The following is a 20991-nucleotide window of genomic DNA, read 5'->3' as shown; positions in this document are numbered from 1 at the left end:
GCAAGTGGAATCTATTATTCTAGTCCAAACAATAAATCAGTTTTGTTGTAGTGCTGCATTAGCTCAAGCTAATCTTTCCTTCTATAAAACTAGGACAAAAAAGTTATTACTTCTACAACATTAAATTCAATGTAAAAACAGTAATCTGAAGCACGAGCTACTCAATGCCATGCTATTTAGAAAATGAACCATGCAGGCTGTTTGAACTGAGATAACTGTCAATGAAGGGACGTTCAGGGTCAGAGTTCCCCAACCTGATTATTTGTGGCTCGGTTATATAACAGGCAGCAGCAGCAAGTCTTAACATAGTTCCATTAGCCTGTGTAGATAAGCTTCTGCAGTGATAATGCAGCTCCACTCAGGTCCACGGTCTCAGTCAGGAAGGACAAGACCAAATGAGGAGGCGAGTGTCATGTGCAGGGCCACAGGTAGCACTGACATGTCGTTACCGCCTCCTCTGATGTAAAAAAAAAAAAAAAGGCCAATAGAAGACATTTGTTCGCTTTCAAAGCTGTTTTATACTCAGATTGTTGTTTATTACTAATAAACAAAATCATTGAGGAATTAACGAATTGATGACGCTGGAAATTAACAGATCGACCTGTTTGGAAATAACTGAGTCAACTCTCCAGTCTTTCTCATAAACCTTATTCCGTCTTCCTGGTGCGGTGCGTTGTTTCTATGTAGGAAACACTTCAGAACAGAGTTGTTTTGTTGTTGGTTTTGTTTTTGTTTTTTTTTTTTTTTAGGGAATGAAGATGAGACAGGGTGAAGTTCCAGTAAGTCGTGTCTGTGATGACCGAGGGGGCATCACCGGCCGCTGATTGGCCGCTGCGCACGCGCGCCGCAGGAGCGGAGAGGGGCGTGAACGCGTCGGAGCGCGCTATATGTAGGAGTGTGCGTCTGCCCGGGACCAGGACACGGACAGGAGAGAGGAGCCGATCAGAAGCACAACAGCAGCAGCAGCACAGACTTGGACATTTAACGCCCCGCAACTACTACTAGTTCTACCGCTATCACTGCAGCAGGACTCCATACAGCGGACCCCAGCAGAGACAACATGCTGTCGGTGAAGCAGCACCTCATCAGCCTGCTGTTTGTCTTCAGCAGCCTGCACCTCCAGCTGACGGACGGCTGCTCCTGCGCTCTGTCGCACCCGCAGGACGCTTTCTGCAACTCCGAGATCGGTGAGTGACGCTTACGGCCTGAGTTCACCTTCACCCCTGGACCCAGGTGCTCTAACTCTCTCACACACACACACACACACACACACACACGCAGGCTGGCAGCGCAGTCACGTGACACGCGTTCACTGTCAGTCAAAGCTGTCGTTTGGATCTCTGAGTGGAGGCTGTGTGAATCATGGGAGCTGCAGAACTTCAGCTTAATGTCAGAATCCCATCATGGTGTGCAACGTCCGTCTCCAGGGAGCAAACACTAAGAACCAGATGTTGTTGTCACTACTGACTGTATAATGGAACACACTGTGTTTGGTCTGATGCTCAGTGATGGCTGTTAAACTAACTCAAGGGTTCTGAGTATCTGTTAAAAAGGCTCCATTTGGGAATCACCTCCATGTTAATAAGATGATTCTCTGGCTGTTTAAAGGTGAACACACAGTTTTGGTGTGCTCACGGAGACGTAGCTGTGAGCTCCCTCAGATAAGTGAAGCGTTTCACCTGGAGTCACTTTCAGCCTCTCTGGACACTCATTGTCATGTTTCTCTCTCAGCCTGTGGGTGGATGTTGCTAAAATGTGGAGCTTCTGCATGTGATAGCTTTTATGAGAGTTATTAGAGGACACTTTCAACAACCCGAAGTTATAGGGATGATCAAGTGGTGTGAATTCACACCAGTTGATAATGAGATCCCCACTGCTGCGTATTTCTCCGTCTGGTATTTCACCATCATGACAGCCTAGAGCTGTAACTCTGATACTCAGACTTCACATAGCTTGTTTTACTGCCTGCTTATGCTTTCTCTGACTCCCCAGAATAATATGAGCTGTGGATCTGGCTCAGGCTGGAACGTTAGCTGAGCCTGACCTGTGTTTTCAGACAACACTGGGAAAGACCTGAGATTATCTGATCTGCCCAGTGAGGGGGGGAGGGGGGGGGGGTGTAGGCAGGAGGGCAGAGAGAGGGAACTTTGTGTCGGGTAACAGCACAGGAACGAACACACACACACACACACACACACACACACACACACTTGGAATGCGGGAGCTTACAGTGTTTTTCTATGTGGCTGATATTTTGCTTCCGTAACATTTGACCCAAAAATCTTAAACCATCATGCGGCTCTCTGAAGCCCACAAACACAATCAAACAATAACCTCTCAGTTTCAACTGAGCACACGTGGACACGCACACACCCACACACACAGTGCTGGCATGTGTGTAGCCCATGTGTTCAGCCCGTCATCCACTGTTGACCCGCCCCACACACACCAAATTAAGACTTTAAATTATATTGCATTTACCTCTCTTCACCACTAGAGGCTGATGACAATGTTAAATGAAAAAAATCACCACAAGATATATTTTTGGAATTATTGAATTAATTGAAATTGTTTCTTTGCTCAATTCTAATTCCTTACGATAAAAACTTCAGAGCACTCTAATGTACATGCGCTAATTATAAGCAGCAGTCAATCAATTAGCTTAGCTTAGCATAAAGTTCTCAACAAGGAACATACATCTCAGGAAGAAGGTGAATAAGTGTATTTCTGAAACTGTTCAACTGCCTTTGTATTTATGAAAGCAACAACACAAACACGTAATAAATAACTACACCGGTTTAATCTTTCTTAACAATCTTGTCCCATCGCCTATCTCACAGTCAGGAACTCACATTGATGCTGGGATGAATCTTTTTCTGAGCTTTAGCGAGTAGGGGACCTTTTATTGGAATGCCTCAAAAACATGACCCAGGTATTGTGACTTTAAGGACCCAAATGTGGCCTCTGTGTGTCTCTTGGTAACCAGTGGTCACTAGGCCAGTGAGGGTTTTTTCATCCAAGTGATCCGGTTGGATTGAGTGAAAATACCACTCGCACAAACACTCGTGCAATGCTTTTCATAGTCCCTCAGATCTTCAGATGGTTCATGGTGTTGGCACCCACTGAGACCTGCCAGTTTAAAATCTGGGACTGACTTCAATGGGTGCAGTGATCAGTGGTGAGTCCAATAAATCCCATTTCCAAGGTCCTGGCTTAGCTTGAAGTGTGCTTTGAATGTTTGTAGTCTCCCTTATACCTCAGAAACCTCAACAACAGCAGCTGGATGCACAAAGGTTGCAGTCACTAACACTTTTTATCCTGGGTTAGATTTAGTCTTATTGCATAGTTAGGGTAGTCATGAATTCTGCCCTTTTTACGAACCAACTCTAACGAAGTCCAGATTTTTGAGCTTTACATTGTAAGCCTGAACATTTTAAACGATCCAATCATGAGGATTACAGTTCCCAATATCCTCAGGCTAAGTCTACGCTTGACCTCTTAGATGAAAGGTGTTACAAATTTGTTAAGACTCTAAATCATTCTTTAGTTTAAGGTCCTTCTCTTCCTTCAACCAAAACCTGCACTTCAGCCTTCGTCATCAAGCCCGGATAATGTATGAGGATGATGTGGAAAAGAGAAAAGGACAGGGGTTGAAAAGATAAAGCCGCAAGGAAGAAACCATGTAATTCTTACTGTCAACATCAAAGGCAACAGGCTTGGATCTTCCCATTTAAAACCTGTTGTCTAGTTCAAAGTGTTTTGCCCTTGTTTTCTTGGCCCTGACCCATGATCGCCCACGGGCATGACACTGGATGAATCACAATTAGGTTAAAGGGGTTGGAAAATGGGTACTGGAGTCTGTTTCTCTTTATTCAACAAATCCAAATTGTAACATTAAAGAGTGTGAAAGTATTTCAAGATTTGTAGTTTTTCCTCAACTTGATAATTTGGGTTGCATCTGAGTCATATGCTTGGTTACTATTTGAGTAGCTGCTGATTCATTGTCGTTGGAGTGGGACCTCCTCCACAATAAACTACGAGCATGTTAGACCAATCCTGCAACGTTTTCCCTGCCACATACCTGAGCTCCAGGATCTGACCTGGCTGAGTTATCCAGCAGAGACCTTGTTGGCTGTTATTAGGCATCTGTGCTAAAGCAGCCCATTCAAAGGGGGTAAATGAGCAGCGCCTGTTTTTCCAAATCCCTTCGAAGGCAAGATTAGAGGCCCAGCAGTAAACTTTGACCCTTAGATTTAATATTGCTCCCCAACAACACTCGTTCCCAAGTGCCCGGGGTGACAGGAGCAAACTTTTAAATGCTTACACCATGAACCAGGTCAGTTGCTGAGGATTACTGTGATGTGTGTTCAAGGATCAGGCCGAGGGAAACGGGCTCGGTCCTACGGCACGCTTTTCATTCTAAGTAGAGGAGCTTTGCCAAATGAATGCAGGTTTAGACCAACGTATGGCCCGGAGCTCTGTGTCTGCGCTCTCCTGGTACTAATACATCTGCTGCCTCCTATTAATGAGTTATGTAGTCGAATAAATACTCCCTCTGTCGGCCTCTCTCCCCCTCCTCATCTGCAGGTCAGCAGGTGACCGACGACACCCTGAGTGAAGCCAGGACTCCTGTTATGTATTATGTAACGAGCTTCAGATATCCCTAGTTTTCCTGAAATTAGTTAATATACAATGAGATGTCAAATGTTTTGGATTCCGTAGAGGCTTGGGATGTTCCTTACCCTGAGCCAGGCATATCAAATCTCCAGCCCCTCTGGGGTCCACTGTTTAAAAAAAAGTGGAGGCCAGCACAGGGGCCTTGGACAACTGCCCAGGACATACAGTGACTAATAAACCACAAACCAATGATTTAACCACGTTCTTCCAAATTGTACTTTTGAAGATGTTGAATAATATAAGAGTTTGACTGACCGTACAACAAAAAGCAACACAATATATCCGCCTCTTGCTGATGTAAACTGATTTTTAAACTAGCTTTACTTGAGAGCAGCACGGTAGATAACACAGGCAGAAATCCAGTGGCAAAGATACAAAGGCATATGAATAGCAGGCACAGAGGAAGTATAGATAACAGCAGACCATCTGACAGAGCTTCAGGTGTTGGCTGTGACACATGAACTAGTTTCTTTCAAATACTTTACCCCAAGCCAACTAAAGGCAACAATTTTGGCTTTGACAAGTAGTGTTTTTTTGGTCAGCTAGCATGACACTTTAACTCAAATGACTAGTTGGTCACAGGTTCCCATGGCTTGGTCCAACAGAAACATCCAGTGGAACTGTTGAAAACTGAAAAAACAAAAAAACAAAAAACGTCTTATCGGTTTTTCCGATCCCCACATTAGAAATAATGATGAAAGTTGATGTATGGCCTTACTTGGTCTGGTATGACTAGTAGTGTATAATGGATACCCCCATCTACCAATATGAAGCCTTTATCTACATATTTGTGTGACTGACAGGACAGTCGGTTTGCTGACCACTTGCTCCTCACTTATTGTACTTTTAACACTGCAGTATATTCACTGGTTATTGGATGGTGGTTTTAAGTTGGACCAAATTTAAATGCTGTTTTCAATTTGGAATGTTTCGGTCCACCACAATGTCAGATATAGAGGTGAACACTAGTTTTTTCTCGTTTGGCTGCCGTTACATTTCACCAGCAGTAAGTGGATGTTAGAGACAGACTTTTCCATCTGAGATAAAGCTTTGCTGCAGGGTTTCAGTTTCAGTGTTTATTTTTGAGCGTGGTAGTGTGTCGTCCTGAGAATTCCTCTTCTTCCTACTCGCCCCTCAAACTTGGACCACTTTCTGCATACTAAAATCACTGTCACTCGTCCTGTGCCTCGCTTTCTTTATCTCCCTCTCGCTCCGTATCTCTCGCTCTCTCTCACACAAATGAGTCATCTTATTCTTGTCATGCCTGGAGTTTGCCACATTGTACGTAGGCTGAAATAAATGTTTGACTAAATTACATGCTCACCTTAAGATTTAGCATTTGCATTCAGGCTTGTGTAATCCACTGCTTCAGGCATGAAATACTAAGTGAAAAATGGATTCACTTCTCTTTTTGTTCAACTATGGTTACTTCTCTTGTAACAAAAAGCCTCCCACTCTAAAAAATGTATGTCAGATCCTCTGCAGAAGATGAATCCTTGTGCGTCACAGCACTGGCGTGTAATTCTTTATGTTCAGCAAAGGAAGACGGAGAGGGGCTCTTACATTACAGTCTAGAGCAGCTGACAGATATTTCAACTCAACTATATTAACTTCTGGGTTATTAACCAGGTCATATGACCTGTATCCCGTGGCACTTAACCTCTAACCTTCAGCTCGATGGTCAAAGGCTTGTGGAGGCGAAGGTTAATTAGCTTAGTTCACCAACTTACACTTAATACTATTATGGGTCTTTCCAATGCTGAATACTCCCAATGGACATATGGCTGACATGGTATAATAGAGAGAGTCTAATATGGGATGTTTTAACTATGCACTATGATAAATACACAAATGTTTGTATGTCTTGATTTCTTTTAAAACTGTTTAAATGTAGCTACATGCTTCAAAATATGATTTCAATAAAACTTGAAAGTATAAATTGCTAAATAGAAATCCATGAGGAATTTACACTATCATATGATCTACTAATTTAGTTCAAGCTGCATATACGAAGGAGTTTACAAAGTACAATAAACTGTCCAAACACTGTATTTATATGTTGTAGTTGAACCTGGCTGATCTGATATCAGCTTATTAAAATGGGTTAAATAAACACTTGTAATGTGACTTTTCTCCTGGAGCAGGCAGACATGGGGTCTAATATAAATATAACTGCTGAATGAAGAGGAGGTCAAGGGGTCACTTTGGGGGAATGACACAAATCCTCTGTCTCCGGAACAGCTGAGGCCTTCACACATTCCTCTGCGTGATGGCCCCATCACTGGCCAATTAGTGGCTGCCGTCCAACAAGAGGGGTCCTATCTGGATGTACTTCAGTTAAATCAGCTGACCTATGGTCCTGAACACTTGTTTCTTCCGAAGGCTGTTTTTTTTTTTTTTTCCAGGTTAGGTCTGAATAGGAAACTGGGTTTTGGGGTGGCTCTTTAAAATAAGGGCAGAGGTATATTTAATGGAGTATCTGAAGTGTCCACACATTCCTTTGCAATTGTGGTCTAGTTCCTCTGCAGTTCCAGCAGGGCAGCAGCAAATGCCCATCAAACAGCATTTGGGTACATTTAGCAAAGGTCGATCAGGTAACTGCACTCTTGGATTTAAATTAACAGAGATGACAGATTAATGGATCGCATGTTCTGCATTAAGTTATTGTTAAAGGTCAGAAAGGAGGAAGCAGGAAGGGAGTCAGTACGAAACATTAACATCAAAAGGTCTGAAATGACCAACTGACCAAGTCAGTGAGTGATAGGGTGGTGCTGGCATGAGCTCTACCGAAGGGTAGTGCCACTAAGGTTTTTTATTTAACAATATTTATCCATTATTTCTTTCTTTTATTATTTAGCACATACCTTATTTTTCTTAGCATTATTTTTAAACACACATATTACACAGAGTACTTTCCAAATAGAGAAAAGACAATTTTACTGCGGACTGCGACTTTTGATTGGTTGTACCTGTGAAGAATGAAAGTTGAACCTTGAACCTTCATCTGCAGTTTGAAAACTCAAACAGTGATAGACATAAGCTGTAATTACAACTGTGATGTTAGCACTGTCATTGTGAGAACTTCAGTCCAAAGCACAGCTCTGCCTAAATGCAGTCTGCTTATTCTTGACAAATGAAGAATATGGTTTTCTGCTGAAACTGCTGATTTGCCACATACTGACCTCTTCATACCATTTAAATAAGAATTTGCAGGTTATATTTAGAATCCCAGGGTCTTCATGTCTGAAATAAAGCTGTGGTCTCCACTTTTGGGTGGTCGTGATGTAACCGCTTCCTGTTTGAGTTTTATTTTCCTGCCCAGTGCCGTTTACCTGAAGGCAGGACAGCTAGACAAGGGTTAGACCAAACAGAAGATGCAGCATGCCTCATTTCTCTCCTCAGGTGAAAAGAATGAAAGGCTTCTCTTTTTTTTTCTGGGGGAATGAGAGCCCCCAAAGAATGTGGGAAGGAAATTCCACCAGCAGAAGATAACAAACATGGCCAGTGTTAGTTGTGTCTGTGGCTGGTTGGCTGTGGGCAGCAGGTGAACTTCACAGAAGATTGACTGCTGATGCAGGGCCCTCATATCTGGTTAGATTCTATTCACCAACTCAAATTAACATTCATTTTTACACTACCCACAACTGGCTTTCTACAATAGGCCTTTTTACTCCACCATGAGTGAAAGCAAACAAATTAAAGTCTTCACCATACATTTTCACCTCGCCAGAGTTTACATGAGGGCCCTGCGTGCAGATAAAATCTTTTTCAAGCCCGGATCCCATAATACAGAGAAGCCTGTTAAAATAGGAGTCACACACTGCACCCTTTTCCTTCAAACAACTTCATTCTGGTGTTTTTTAATGAGCAGAAGTCAGACCGGAGTCACATTTCTCCAACTCCAACCTGAATACTTAACCAAAACCAAGCTGTAAAAACTGAGGTTTCCAGCAATTGTTGGCCTAGCATTACACATGAGCAGCCATCCAACAATGTCACAATTTTTCAGTGTAGAGATGAGACCTTGTATTTCTCCCTCACATATTTGTAGCAAACTATGGTCTTCAGTGTTTTTCCCCGCTGACCCTCTTTGGCAAACGGCAGCAATGCAGAAAATCTGATAAACGGATTAACTGTAGTGCCAACTTGATGCCGCGATGGTATTTATCAGGGGGTTTGCAAATGCCAGGCAGCATGTTATTAGGTGGTTTTTCGTGGGTATGTGACTATTTGTTGTGTGGTTGACTTGTCTGTCTCATCCCTTCACAGTGATTCGAGCTAAAGTGGTGGGCAAGAAGCTCCTAAGAGATGGACCGTTTGGCACGATGCGCTACACAGTCAAACAAATGAAGGTGAGCGTATCAGCCCCCCCGGCAAAACATTGAAAGTCTTTCAGCTTTAAATGAAATGTACAACTTCACATAACGTACTCCCTCCCTTTCTTACCCAAGTTGGATCAATATCACAGATGCCAGTTAGGTAATTATGAAGAAAGACCTGGTGAGGTGATACAAGGAATCAATTACTTTAATGATTTCTTTAGAGGAGCTATTGGTGGATTTTTTTAACCTAACAGAGCCAGGAGAGCTGGACCCCCTCCCTGCCGCACTGTAAACTAAGACAATGGCCCCCTAGTTTTAGCTCCATATGCCACACACAGACATAAGAGTAGTATCAATAGTCTCATCGAATGCTCAGCAAGAAGCCAAACGAGTACGCCTCACAAAATACAGTGTTATCCTTTCACATTTTTGACTGAAGGGGTGAAGAGAAAGCAGTGGGTTAAAGTGCTGTGTTTGATTAATCACACCAGTTAGAGTTATCAACACATTTCAGAAATCAGTTAAAAAAAAACAAAAACAGAAAAGCTAATCAGCTTGAAGCTTGATATTAAGATTGGTTGAAGGAATTGGTTAGCTTGTGAAAAGGGTTGGTTTGGGCAGAGTAGCATACGTATTAAACCTATCTTTACTTCCATGTCTGTTGTACATTAAAAAAATGCCAACACCAGGTGTTAGGGCAATTTGTTACTGATATCTGTTAATCCCCCTCCCAGTCACGGCCTGATAGCTCAAACAGTTTAGGGCTCTGAACCAAAGAGCCTATTCTTCACTTTCGCTATATTCTTACATAATGTTGCATATTTCTGACAGACGCTGACATGGGCCTGCTGCTCAGACAGGAGCCAGGCTGGAGGATTTGCAGGCTTACAGGCATCACAGCTCAAACAAACTTTGCACTTCAAGTGTAAACATTTGAGCAGAGTCACGCAGCACATCGATACAATCAAAGTTTAAAATAAAAGTATTAAGTGGCACACCGATCATCGCTGTGAGGATTATCCTCATGAGTTAGGTGACCTTTGCATCTCTTGGGTTATTTGTTTTGCAGTCTGTTGGTTTACCCTGGAAACAGGGCTTTTCTTGGGGCTGATAAAGAATACAATTCGCTCCAAATTTCAACAAATCCTATGAGACAGATGCCTTTGGTGTTCCCAAAGCTCCACAGTTTTGGTCTTAAGTAACAATTTGTTCTGCTTTTCTGGGAGTGACGCGTCTAAACAGGGATTTCCTGTTGTTCCCAGACAAATAAATTACACTGGAAAAAAAACAAAAAAACAAAAAAACAAAAACAACAGTTCTTAGGACAACCTGAGCTGAAGAGAAGGAGCTAAGCAATTTGGCAATGACCTTGCCCAAACAGCATCAAAGTCAAAGCACATTACACAACGTAATCATGTTATCTATGATTTAGCTAAGGGCAGAGTTTAATACTTTCTCCCACAAGGCATTCCATCAGGAATGCCAGCTGATAAAAATCAGCCCACTGTTTTCATTCCTCATTATTTATGTGTGAGGTTGAGTAAAGGGTGCAGTGCCAGGGTGAGGGACCCAGGGCACAAAATGGCACTTTTATTTCTTCCAGGTCTCAACTCCATTTTTGGTTCTCATGTCTTACAGATGTACAAAGGATTTGACAAAGTCCAGCATGTTCAGCACATTTATACAAGCGCCTCTGAGAGTTCGTGCGGCGTCAAGTTTGACATCAACAAGTACCAATATCTGATCACCGGTAAGTTGATGGTCTTCTCTACAAAATGCTTCGGTGTTTGAAAGATGTGGGTATTTATGAGCTGGGCGGGCGAGCGGGCATATTGTTGAAGCCTAACCTACTCTCCTTCTGCTCTCCTCCTCCCCAAGGACTTCCTCTCTTGTCCTGTGACAAAATCTTTCCCACTATTTATAACCCCCACATTTGCCACCACGCAAAGAGGCAAAGCAGGGGCCTTTAAAAAAAAAAAAAAACAAAAAGGAAAAAACATGCACTCATTTCCTTCAGCTTCTCCAGCCACAAATAGCAGAAAGTCGTTTTCCTCTCTCACGGCTTGTAATTAACAGCTAGCAGGAAGCAACCGGAGTTTTCCAGCAGAAGCATTTTATGAGTTGCTATTTCCAACAGAGGTGCAGTTTACTTTGGATCCTGCGGTGCTGTCGCTAAGTCCCGACCTGTAAATACTGCAACTACACCTCACAGTGCAAGCGAATGAGTCGGCGTTGCCAGGCATCCGTGGCTCTGTTTACACGGCCTGGGTGCCAGTGACATCACCAACGTCATTCGCTGTTCTAAGGGCGGCTATAATAAGTCCTGCATATGATCAGCACTGCATTAGGAGCAATTTAAACACAGCACGGCCTGTGAAATGAGCTGCTTGAGTCTGCTTTGATCAAGGTTTGAGTGCTCCAGCCATGATTAGTATTTTAGGAGCATGTCACACACTCAACACCATGTAATAAGCCTGCAAGTGACTCCAGTAAGCCCAGCGTGGGGATGCAGGCTGAACGGGAGGCTTGGGGAGGGTTGAAGAAGCACATATTTGTGAGCTGTAAAATTCCTGTGTGGTGACAACACTGTGAAGGAGACAGATGGGGACAAATTATGATGTTCCTGAGCGCGTGCAGACCATCACAGTGCACCTGTCTCAAACGGTCCAGCACTAAAAATAGATGTCTGCTGACCTTTAGATATTCAGAAATAAGGGTGTTGGTATAATATGAGATTACTATGAGATATTGCTTTACTGCAGATAAACAAGTGTGTGTTTATATTATCCTATGTTACATAGAGAAGATTAGGAAATTATACAAATGATGAAATAGCATGAGTGCAACACCATTTGGTGTTGGTCCTCATGATATCATACACCATTCTGGTCCAAGGTGAATTACCTAAGTAACTACCATTTTGATTGCAAAGTCTGACTTTCATAGTCCACAGAGGATGAATCGTGCTCCCTCTGTTCACCCCCTGACCTTTTCATATACAACCCCATTGTGAGATATGCCCACAACAGCAGACAGCCACCAAGTTTCCAAGTGGCACTTGAAAAATTATGTTTTTCAAAAAGTTCATAATTCATTCGTCTTTGCTTCCTCAGGCCGAGTGTACAACGACAAGGTCTACACCGGGCTGTGCAACTTCAACGAGCAGTGGGACCGCCTGTCCCTGGCCCAGAAGAAAGGCATCAACCATCGCTACCAGCTTGGCTGCAGCTGCAGGGTGAGTGGAGACCCGCAAACTTAGCCCAGCATGGCCAGGACAGATGAGGGAGGAGGAGGCGGGAGAGGGGATTAAGAGAGGGAGGAGCTATTGTCATTGCTCTGAGTGTGTATAACTTGAGGTAAACATGAAACTGTTTACATGAACGTTTATTACTGAGTAAAAGAGTAAGGAGATATTTATATACGTGAAGGACAAATCAATTCAGGCTCATTAATGCAACTGGATAATTATTACAATCCAGCTATTAGAGCCTGGGAGTTCAAGTTAATCATTCATCTTAAAATAGCCTCAATGGTTACGTGAGTGTTATGCACTATTATTGAGTCTGAATGATGAGCTCATCTTTGGAGCCCGATTTCCACTAAATATCCATCATGAAAGAGAGACATGGAGAGAAAACAAGTTTTACTACGAGCACTGGGAGTTAAGTAACAGCTCTGGAATCAGCTCAAGTCTTCATTCCCAGTTAATGCAGCCTGCCGCTGTGCAGCTGCTGAGCCGCCTGGTACAGTCCTACTGTACAGCAGAGCGCTGAACAGCTGCTAACACTATTGGCCCCTATCAGTATAAGTGGATTAGCAAAGAGACCTGTTTGTTCCCAGTCTGAGCCAGTGCCTGTAAACTATTTTCCGTGTGCACATGGCAGCATCCCATCGGCATTCAGAGAAGGCCATCGATAAAGTGAGACGTCAGTGTAAGAGTGTGTATACACAGGGAGGCATAAACATCATCACAGTTATTAAACGCACTCAGTCGTCTTCTGCATTCCTCCTCAAACTATGATTTACTGCATTGGAAAGCAGAAAGCGCATTGCAGAGGTTAGAAAATTATTCTCCACAGATCATTAAAACCACTCCAACTAGGAAGTGATGTCAAACATCTCTGAGTCACAGAGGATGGACTCTTCAGGTCTGAATGACAAAAACATCCTCAATGGGAAGCGTGCCCTCTAACTTTCTGATTGAAACTGCTGTTGCATTGATATCTAGATAAGTGCTGCTCTCCGCAGCTGATGACTCCACTCTGCTATCACGAACACACAGTTTCTGTTCATCACCTCTCTCAGTAGTTGCGTGAATCTTCCTGTATATGCTGCATATTCATCCCCGGAAGCTGCTTTTTGTGCAAGCACCTGGATTAGTGATGCATGAAAGGGGCTTAGCAAAATCAATTTGAATTAATAAGACACTACATGAACATCCGTGCTTCAGGAGGTCGGCTGATGTACGTCAAATATTTTGTGTGACTGTGCACTCACTGGTTTTTGCTCTCAGTCATTTCAAAACTTGATGTCACATTTACATTTCAACCTTCTTTTGTAAATACATTATTTTTCACATGGTACTCGGTTATGACTTTGCATAAATTGCATAAATGGCTCCCTGCAACAAAAAATAACATCTATGTGATCCAATTTTAAAGTTATTCTTTGCCTTTTGGAAATATGTAAGAAATAAATAAAGTTCAGCCTATTAGCAAATAATCATGTCTATTTGCAAAATCTGAGGCTAGAGGCAAAATATCTTATTTTAGTAGAAAGGCTATACTGGGTGAAAAACTAACTAAAATCACCTACTAGCTCACTCATTAATATGTTAATGAAAGAATATACAACTACCGAGATATTTAAGTTTACATTTGTTAAGACAAACTTTAGGTGTAAAGTTCAATTAAGGTATGACAAGACATAACAAAAATTAAACAAACAAACAAAAAAGAAGACGGACAGAAAATGGTGGGACTTTTTCTAGAAATATATTAAGGTGTACTAAGAGGGGAGGGGAAATAAAATGTGAAACTATTTACTGAGAGAAAAAACAAGCGCACAGCTTTGTTTCCTGCTTCATGGTCTTGCCTCTGTCTCTGATTGCAGATTAAAGCCTGCCGCTACCTGCCTTGCTTTGTGACTTCAAAGAACGAGTGCCTATGGACAGACATGCTGTCCCACTTCGGCAATACAGGCTACCAGTCCCGGCACTACGCCTGCATCCAGCAGAAGGAGGGATACTGCAGCTGGTACCGGGGCATGACCGCCCGAGACAAAACCACCATCAATGCCACCGACCCCTGAACCTGCACGCACCTTGCCCCAAATCCCCTACCACCTCCATGACTCCGTCCCCTTCCCTGTTCACGTCTAGAGTGTTTTAGGACTCTTAAAGCTCACTGGCCTGGATGACTGCCACCTTAAAGGGGCAAACAAGAGAAAATTACAAATCCAATACAGTGCCTGTTTTCGTAGCACTTCTGACAGAAAACAATACCGTTGTACAGATTGCCCACTCGTACTCTTTAATGTTTTCCCCACGTCACTATCAAGTACCGTACTTGCAGCACACAGTCTCTTTAGGGCTCAGTAGTGTCAAAGGGACGACAAAAACAGGCAACAGGCCAATAACTAGTCAAACTCCTGGATCCATCTCTATTGAGATGCACAGAATTGAAAAGTAATCCCCAAAACACTATATAACTGGCACAAGTCAGTTATACCACCTGCAGTTACTACACTGCTATCCGGTTCCCATTACCCCTTAAAAAGCAAAGCAAACACAATGAACCTATCAGAATTTCTGCCCAAGAGAAAACCTACAACCAGCAATGATCACTATGTAAATTTGAGATGTAAAGCTGTTATGTAGTCGTTTCCTAACTGCATCTGCGATATTGCATAGGACTCTTGCACTTAAGCACATCAGCAAGTTAGAAAAGAGTCAAGAAATCTTAGTGAAAATACAGATTAAGGGCCAATGACCACCGTAAAACCCCTGAAAATGATGCCTCGTTGGCTTCAAATTATTTTTTGAAATGGTATTGTTTCACAGTGAAGTATATAAACAATGTTCAGTTTTTACTGTAACGTGTCTTTTATGGATGGTAGTGTCTATTTCCCTGAGTGTTTGTGATGTAACTTATTTTGCAGTTACATCGCAAACAACATGCTCTCTGTTGAACACTGATGAATATCAGCGTCTGTCTGTTTCAGTGGCCACACAGGGAAGAGCTCATTTCCTGCAGAGATGGTGATATTTTATCTTTTGCTGTATATATATGTATGTAAGCTACAGAAATGAACTATCAACTCAGCTGAAACCTCTATAATACATTTATTTATATGTCTAATGGGTTACACATTGACAATGTGGTGTATCTGCAAAACTACGTATGTATCAATAACAGGCCAAAACTACATTGTGACAACCATCACAGCCTGTGCAATCATCAATCATCCAGAATGAAGGACCAGCATCTGCAAGTTATATGATAGGGTACTTTTTCTTTGCTGGATTATAGAACCCCTGACTGGTACGCTTCAAAAATCCATTAGAAGTACAGTATAAGCAGAGGTTTCAGGAAATGATTTATTTTGTAAGTGTATTTTCAGTCTTTTTTGTATTTAACTATTGAAATGGACATTATATGAAAAGTAACAATATTGTCACTAAATTCATTCTTCTTCACTTGCACCTACCTGGGCGTTGTCCTTATGTTTTCCCTGTGCCGTACCTTCAGCCCATTCCATTAACAGACACAGACACACCTCAGAGGGAGCAACAGCCCTTTACGCCCACACTAAAATGATTTTGCTTTGGAAAATAATTTAAACTTTTTATTGGTCTTCAGCCTATGAGTCAAATTAACCCTTTGGGTTTTGAATGATCAGATGGAATAACTTCTGACAGTCGATTGAGCGTCAATTTCTTTTTCTTTTTTTTTTTTTAATTGAAAGAAAAAGTTTGACGAGGGAACGCATCAATACAGAATTCAGCTCCGTATTCAGGCTGTTTCTCCCACTGTGGCGTTTCTGTGTCGCTATTTCTGCCATTCATATTTGTGTAAATATACTGTTTCCTTAACACAGAAACACTCAGTCAAGTCCGATTCTTAAAAAAAACAAAACAAAAACAAAAACAAACAAACAAAAAAAAAATCTCCAATCAAGGAAGCTGTGTACAGTTTGTGTGTAAACACTGATTCCTGAAGTGAGGGTGGGGGTAGGGCTGTTTCCCTGTAGGGGTAATAGAAATGTTTGACTTAATTTCTGTGTTTTTTATTTTTATAATAAAGATTTAATTAAAAATGGACCTAGTGAATCTTGTGGTGATTTTTGTGTGTGTATGTGAGAATGTTTTGTCCTCAGCACTGTTTTAATAAAGAATAATATCTGTGATGCACTCACCATCTGCGTGTGGTTGGGATAGAAGGTCTGTTCATTCAAGGGAAATTTCTCAGCACCCAGGGAATGGTAGAGCTTAATCATCTGAGAAAACTGCAGGCAGAAATAAAAAAGACAGTCAGATGTCAATTAAGCAGCAGAAGACACGAGAAGTTTCACAGATACACCTGCGTTCACAGCACGTTTACAACCAGAGACATCTGGGGCTGGGCTGGCGTCGGCTGCTGTCAGATGTTTACAAAATGGGCGCCCATTGTGAGCATGTCTGAATGAAGGAAAAGTCTATTTCCATCCCCTAAAGGATTAAATTGAAGAGGCCTTTTAATATTGAGGAGTTGCAACCTTTATTCCTGTTATCAGCCTCGCCTACTTTGTTCTGCAGTTTCAAACTTGTTGCGTCCAACATGGGTAAAATAACAGGTCGGCTTGACATTGCAGAGGCACTTCATTCACAGTGCACGAGAGCACTCGCCTCTTTTATAACGGTCCTACATCTGTGCAGAAAAGTTTTATGTCACTTATGGAACACCAATAATACATGATGAGGTTTCAAAACGACTGGCTAGATGCTGATTCCGACCAGAAAACATCAAGAAATCATTGCAGCAGACAAATCTTTTTTTATTGTAAGCAAAGGAGGACTCTCTCAAAGAAGCATCGCTCAAAATTACAAAAATGATGACGCAAATCTTGCTTGAAAGTTCTGATGTTTTGGGAATCGTTTTGTATTTTACATGTATGAAGCAGAAACTTTTGCAGGAAAGGAAACAAGTAGTTCATCTTCAATCAAAAAACCCTGCACTCATTTTGCAAAACAATTATTTCATTGCAATGCTTGTACTTCAGTTTGAATGAGGAAGATGGAAAAGCGTTTCAGAACCAACTGGAACAGAAAATTGCCTGTCTGCGGGATTCTGATATCAAATCTGTTTATATCAGGAAATAAAACCCTATCAACCCTGAGAAGAGCTAACATGTGGTAACTGCGCTGCAAGGGAAGAGCATATTCTCAGCACATTGTAGAACTCTATGCGTCTTTTGAAGAATACACTTCAAATACACAGCTACATTTTTATTTTACCCAAACTGTTTATCTAGCTCTGTATCAGAAATAATCTCCTCCATGCTAAAACACCTGAAAACATGTTTTACATGATTATTCACCCTCAATAAACAGGAAGCAGATCGTCCAATGCAGTTGCGTTGTCGCAGATAATACTTTGAATGAGATGCAGTAACGACAGAAAAGGAATTTAAAAGCTGCCAGCAAAGAAATCACTGTCAGTCATGACTATAATTCATTTTCCATGTTGTTCTCACCACTGTTAGTCAATGCTGATAAGACCAGTTGATCCTCATTGTTTCCTGAGGTCTGAGTTTTGATGAAAACTTAACCTGAGAATTTTCCAACTTCAGCTGGTCCATAAGTATTCCCACAAGCCTCAGCTTTAGGGACTTCAAAACACTAGAATCGTGTTGATGGCAGGATAAAACATAGTAAAAGTGATGCAACTGGAAGTTGCCTTAAACTGGAGGAGGAAGATGACCGTTGTGACACCCCGCAGGCCTGAGCATTCACAATCTTTCCACTGCAGCCTTGTATCTTGTTTTCTCTTCTCACTACAGGGTGGGTAATAATATTGAGGCTGCCTGCTCCGCTGGCTCCAGAGACAGGTGTTACAGCTCGCATTAATAGCCCAAATAAATCAGCCGGATGCAGTGGCTGAGGCAGGGCCTCGCATCACCTTTTTTGTGTGGGTTATAGTGGAGCAATGAGAGCTGTTGTAAATCACTTACCACCCAAGGTTTGCTGCAGAAGTTGTAGATGGAGAAGAGAGAGTTGATGCTGGGGACGCCCCCAAAGTGCAGGCCGATCACGAGGTTCCTGAAGTCCTCACCAGGGACCATGCTGTAGGCGTGCTGGCGAATCAGGACAAAGTCTGGCTTGAAGGACCTGCAGGAGGAGATGAAAATGAATCGGATCAGCATGTTTGGCATTTTAAGAAAGTAAACCAAAAGGTCTAGGTTTAAGTATGTTTGCATGAAATGGGAAACACCAGCAAGCCCTTTGGCCTGCGCTCCTCAACCACATCATTCCAACATCTGTCAGTCAGAAGATACTTCTTCATTTAAAGCTGTGAAACAATCATCTTTGAAACTGACCCGACCGTTCACAGGTCAAACATCTCCGCTGCTCAGGCTCCTCCAGGGCCCATAGTTCTGTCAGCATATTAACACACCATATCTCTGCCTTGTTTTTCCAGTCATGGGCTCCATTATTCAGTGCCCTTGTCAGGCTGAAGGGGTGGGGAAATGCTGTTCAGAGCGCCTAATCTTTTTGGACCATCTATCCAATTAACACAGCCTAATCCTTCCTTTTTAAACTGTTCTGGGATCAGGGCCAAGACACCTGGAGGCCTCCTTTTAACCAGGCTATATTTCACATTAACACAAGATTCACATAGGCTCTACCCACTAATCTGCTTGTTTCAGATCCTGCTCATTCATTCACTCACTTTTTCAACCTTCATGGTATCAAGTGAAAGATAAAGTGTAGTAAATGACCTTTCAGGATTCACCAGGCACATCCAAGGGGGAGGAGACCCTGGGGTGGATTATACGCCCCACCTGAGAACACCTCAGAAGGAGCTGGAAAGCATTCCTGGGATGCCTGGATGAGTGCTGTTAACCTGCTGCCACCACGACACGATCGAAATGGACGGATGCTACCAAGCGTTGTCTCACAGAAACTTGATCTAAATAGGATTAATAGTGGTGTCTGGAAGTGCCTGAGCTGTGTAAAGCTTCTAAAGGATATTATTGTCTGCTTTATTCCCATTTACGCTTCAATACAGATTATACCAGTCTAATCCTCTACAATATATATTTAAATCCATAGCCTGAAAAACAAAGCATTTATTTACCTTTTTACTGAATTAAACCTGCAACCCACTGATGCATGGTAAATATCTGCACAGGTAGACACAAACACACACGCAGGAGGTTGAAATTACAGCCAGGCCCTCAGAGGCTCTTAGAGTCTGAGTCCTCAAGTGTTGCTCACGTTAGATGGCACGGACAGGACTGGCAGGACGCTGAGGAGTGATCCGGTCTCGGCGACAGCGCGACTACAGCTGTTCCTCCCTGCTGCTGCACTCAGCCGCAGTGGCAACAGACCAAAGGCTCTGCTATTTATACTGGATGGAGCTGTTTACTGAGGCTCCAGAACCAAACCAGACTCAGTGGTTCATGTGAAACTCAAGTTTTTGATAAATCCTCAGGCTGATTTTTTTTGTCTTGTGGCTTTTCTAGCAAACAACGGATGTTAAAAGAAAACGCCACCCTGCCTGACCGAGTGTACAAGCAGGTCAAAGCCGCCTCAGCTAACATGGTGATTTAAAATCTACCTGTCTAATCACCCCGAAACTGAAAGCAGTACAATGACCAAATAATAAATTGAATAGGTTGTCAGCATAGCTGTTACGATGAACTAGAATTGTATTGAGATTTCATAGCTGTCCGTTATCAGTCAACCAAGCCCACTCAAAACATTGTCCTCAATCTCAACCTTGAAGCAGAGTTTATATAAATGTAGCTATAACCTTCCATGTTACAAAAAATATTCACCAACCACCATAAACTATTTGAACTCACTCAAACAAAAGCCCAAAACACACGTGGAAGATTCAGGGAGTTGAATAACCACAATTTCATGCTTTGGAGTGAAAGATCTCAGCTCAGCTGGATCAGAAGAAAGGACAGAAATGGTAAATTGGCCTCACTTATACGTGAGCTTTCTAGTCTTAGTCAAAGTGTGGAAGCCGTGTGGAAACATTTTTTCCCATATGCACACATTCACAACGATGATACACTACCTCCTAAACCACAGCCACCTCTTTACAAGGTGCAACTGCCTTTGAAACGGAAATCTTACTGGGGTCATCTCTTTCCTTCCAAGAGGAACCTTAAACACCATGTTCATATGTGAAACTTCCGACAGATGTTCCGGACTGGAGACTGCTGAGAGCTGAACGCCAGTTTTCTTTTTTCACACTTTGGCTGGAAATGATTACACTGATGATTCCTGTTTATATGGCGTCACCAACAAACCAGGACTTCAAAGCTTCTTAGGATGAAAGACGAACAACAGAAATGGGTGGAGCAAAAATATAGTGTTATTGTTGACACTGGTGTGGTGACAATGCCCTCCTCATGTTTTACAAAACGAGGAACAAACCTGAACTGTGCCAGTATCTTCACAATAGTCATCTTGGTACAATGTCTCCGCCTCTGATCTGCTTAACAAGCTGTTCAACAGGACAGGAAAACCATTTTGTCTAAGCATGCAGGCATAAAACCAGACAGATGACCCCTCAAAACTGGCTCATTACCACAGACTCCCAGAAGATATCCTGCTCAGTAGGATGGCTTTCACCGGGCTATGGTTAATGGAAGTATTGCCCTATAGCTGCAGAGCATTACTGAGGTTTGTCACCCATTAACTTTGTTTTTCTGTTTCTTGGCTCAAATTCCTCTGCAGAAGCAGGGTGCCCCTTGGGTTGTGGATAGCGCTACAGCA

At 42.4% G+C, this 20991-nt stretch overlaps 2 protein-coding genes across 2 annotated transcripts in view; one reads left to right on the top strand and one right to left on the bottom strand.

The window, feature by feature from the left end:
• syn3 (synapsin III) overlaps positions 1 to 20991 on the bottom strand; it is an 89881-nt gene that overhangs the window by 32753 nt on the left and 36137 nt on the right. The window contains exons 5-6 of the mRNA XM_029494881.1: positions 18210 to 18366; positions 16416 to 16505 (exon numbers count right to left, since the gene is read on the bottom strand). Of these exons, the coding sequence (XP_029350741.1) occupies positions 16416 to 16505; positions 18210 to 18366 (247 nt within the window). The remainder of the gene's footprint in view (positions 1 to 16415; positions 16506 to 18209; positions 18367 to 20991) is intronic.
• On the top strand, positions 855 to 16320 carry LOC115036632 (metalloproteinase inhibitor 3). Its single transcript, XM_029494882.1, has 5 exons — positions 855 to 1187; positions 8947 to 9029; positions 10638 to 10749; positions 12113 to 12234; positions 14112 to 16320. The coding sequence occupies exons 1-5, from the start codon at positions 1061 to 1063 to the stop codon at positions 14307 to 14309; spliced, it is 642 nt and encodes a 213-aa protein (XP_029350742.1). The 5' UTR covers positions 855 to 1060; the 3' UTR covers positions 14310 to 16320.

This window comes from Echeneis naucrates, chromosome 23, assembly GCF_900963305.1.
Source record: "Echeneis naucrates chromosome 23, fEcheNa1.1, whole genome shotgun sequence".
Taxonomy (NCBI): Eukaryota; Metazoa; Chordata; class Actinopteri; order Carangiformes; family Echeneidae; genus Echeneis; species Echeneis naucrates.
The sequence above is the reverse complement of the archived record's forward strand: the minus strand, read 5'-3'. Positions and strand labels throughout refer to the sequence as shown.

Bases quoted from the DNA above. Each gene is read 5' to 3' on its own strand.
- LOC115036632 (XM_029494882.1), top strand. From the start codon at position 1,061: ATGCTGTCGGTGAAGCAGCACCTCATCAGCCTGCTGTTTGTCTTCAGC. The intron at 9,030-10,637 runs GTGAGCGTATCA...CATGTCTTACAG, and splicing joins ACACAGTCAAACAAATGAAG to ATGTACAAAGGATTTGACAA. The intron at 12,235-14,111 runs GTGAGTGGAGAC...CTCTGATTGCAG, and splicing joins AGCTTGGCTGCAGCTGCAGG to ATTAAAGCCTGCCGCTACCT.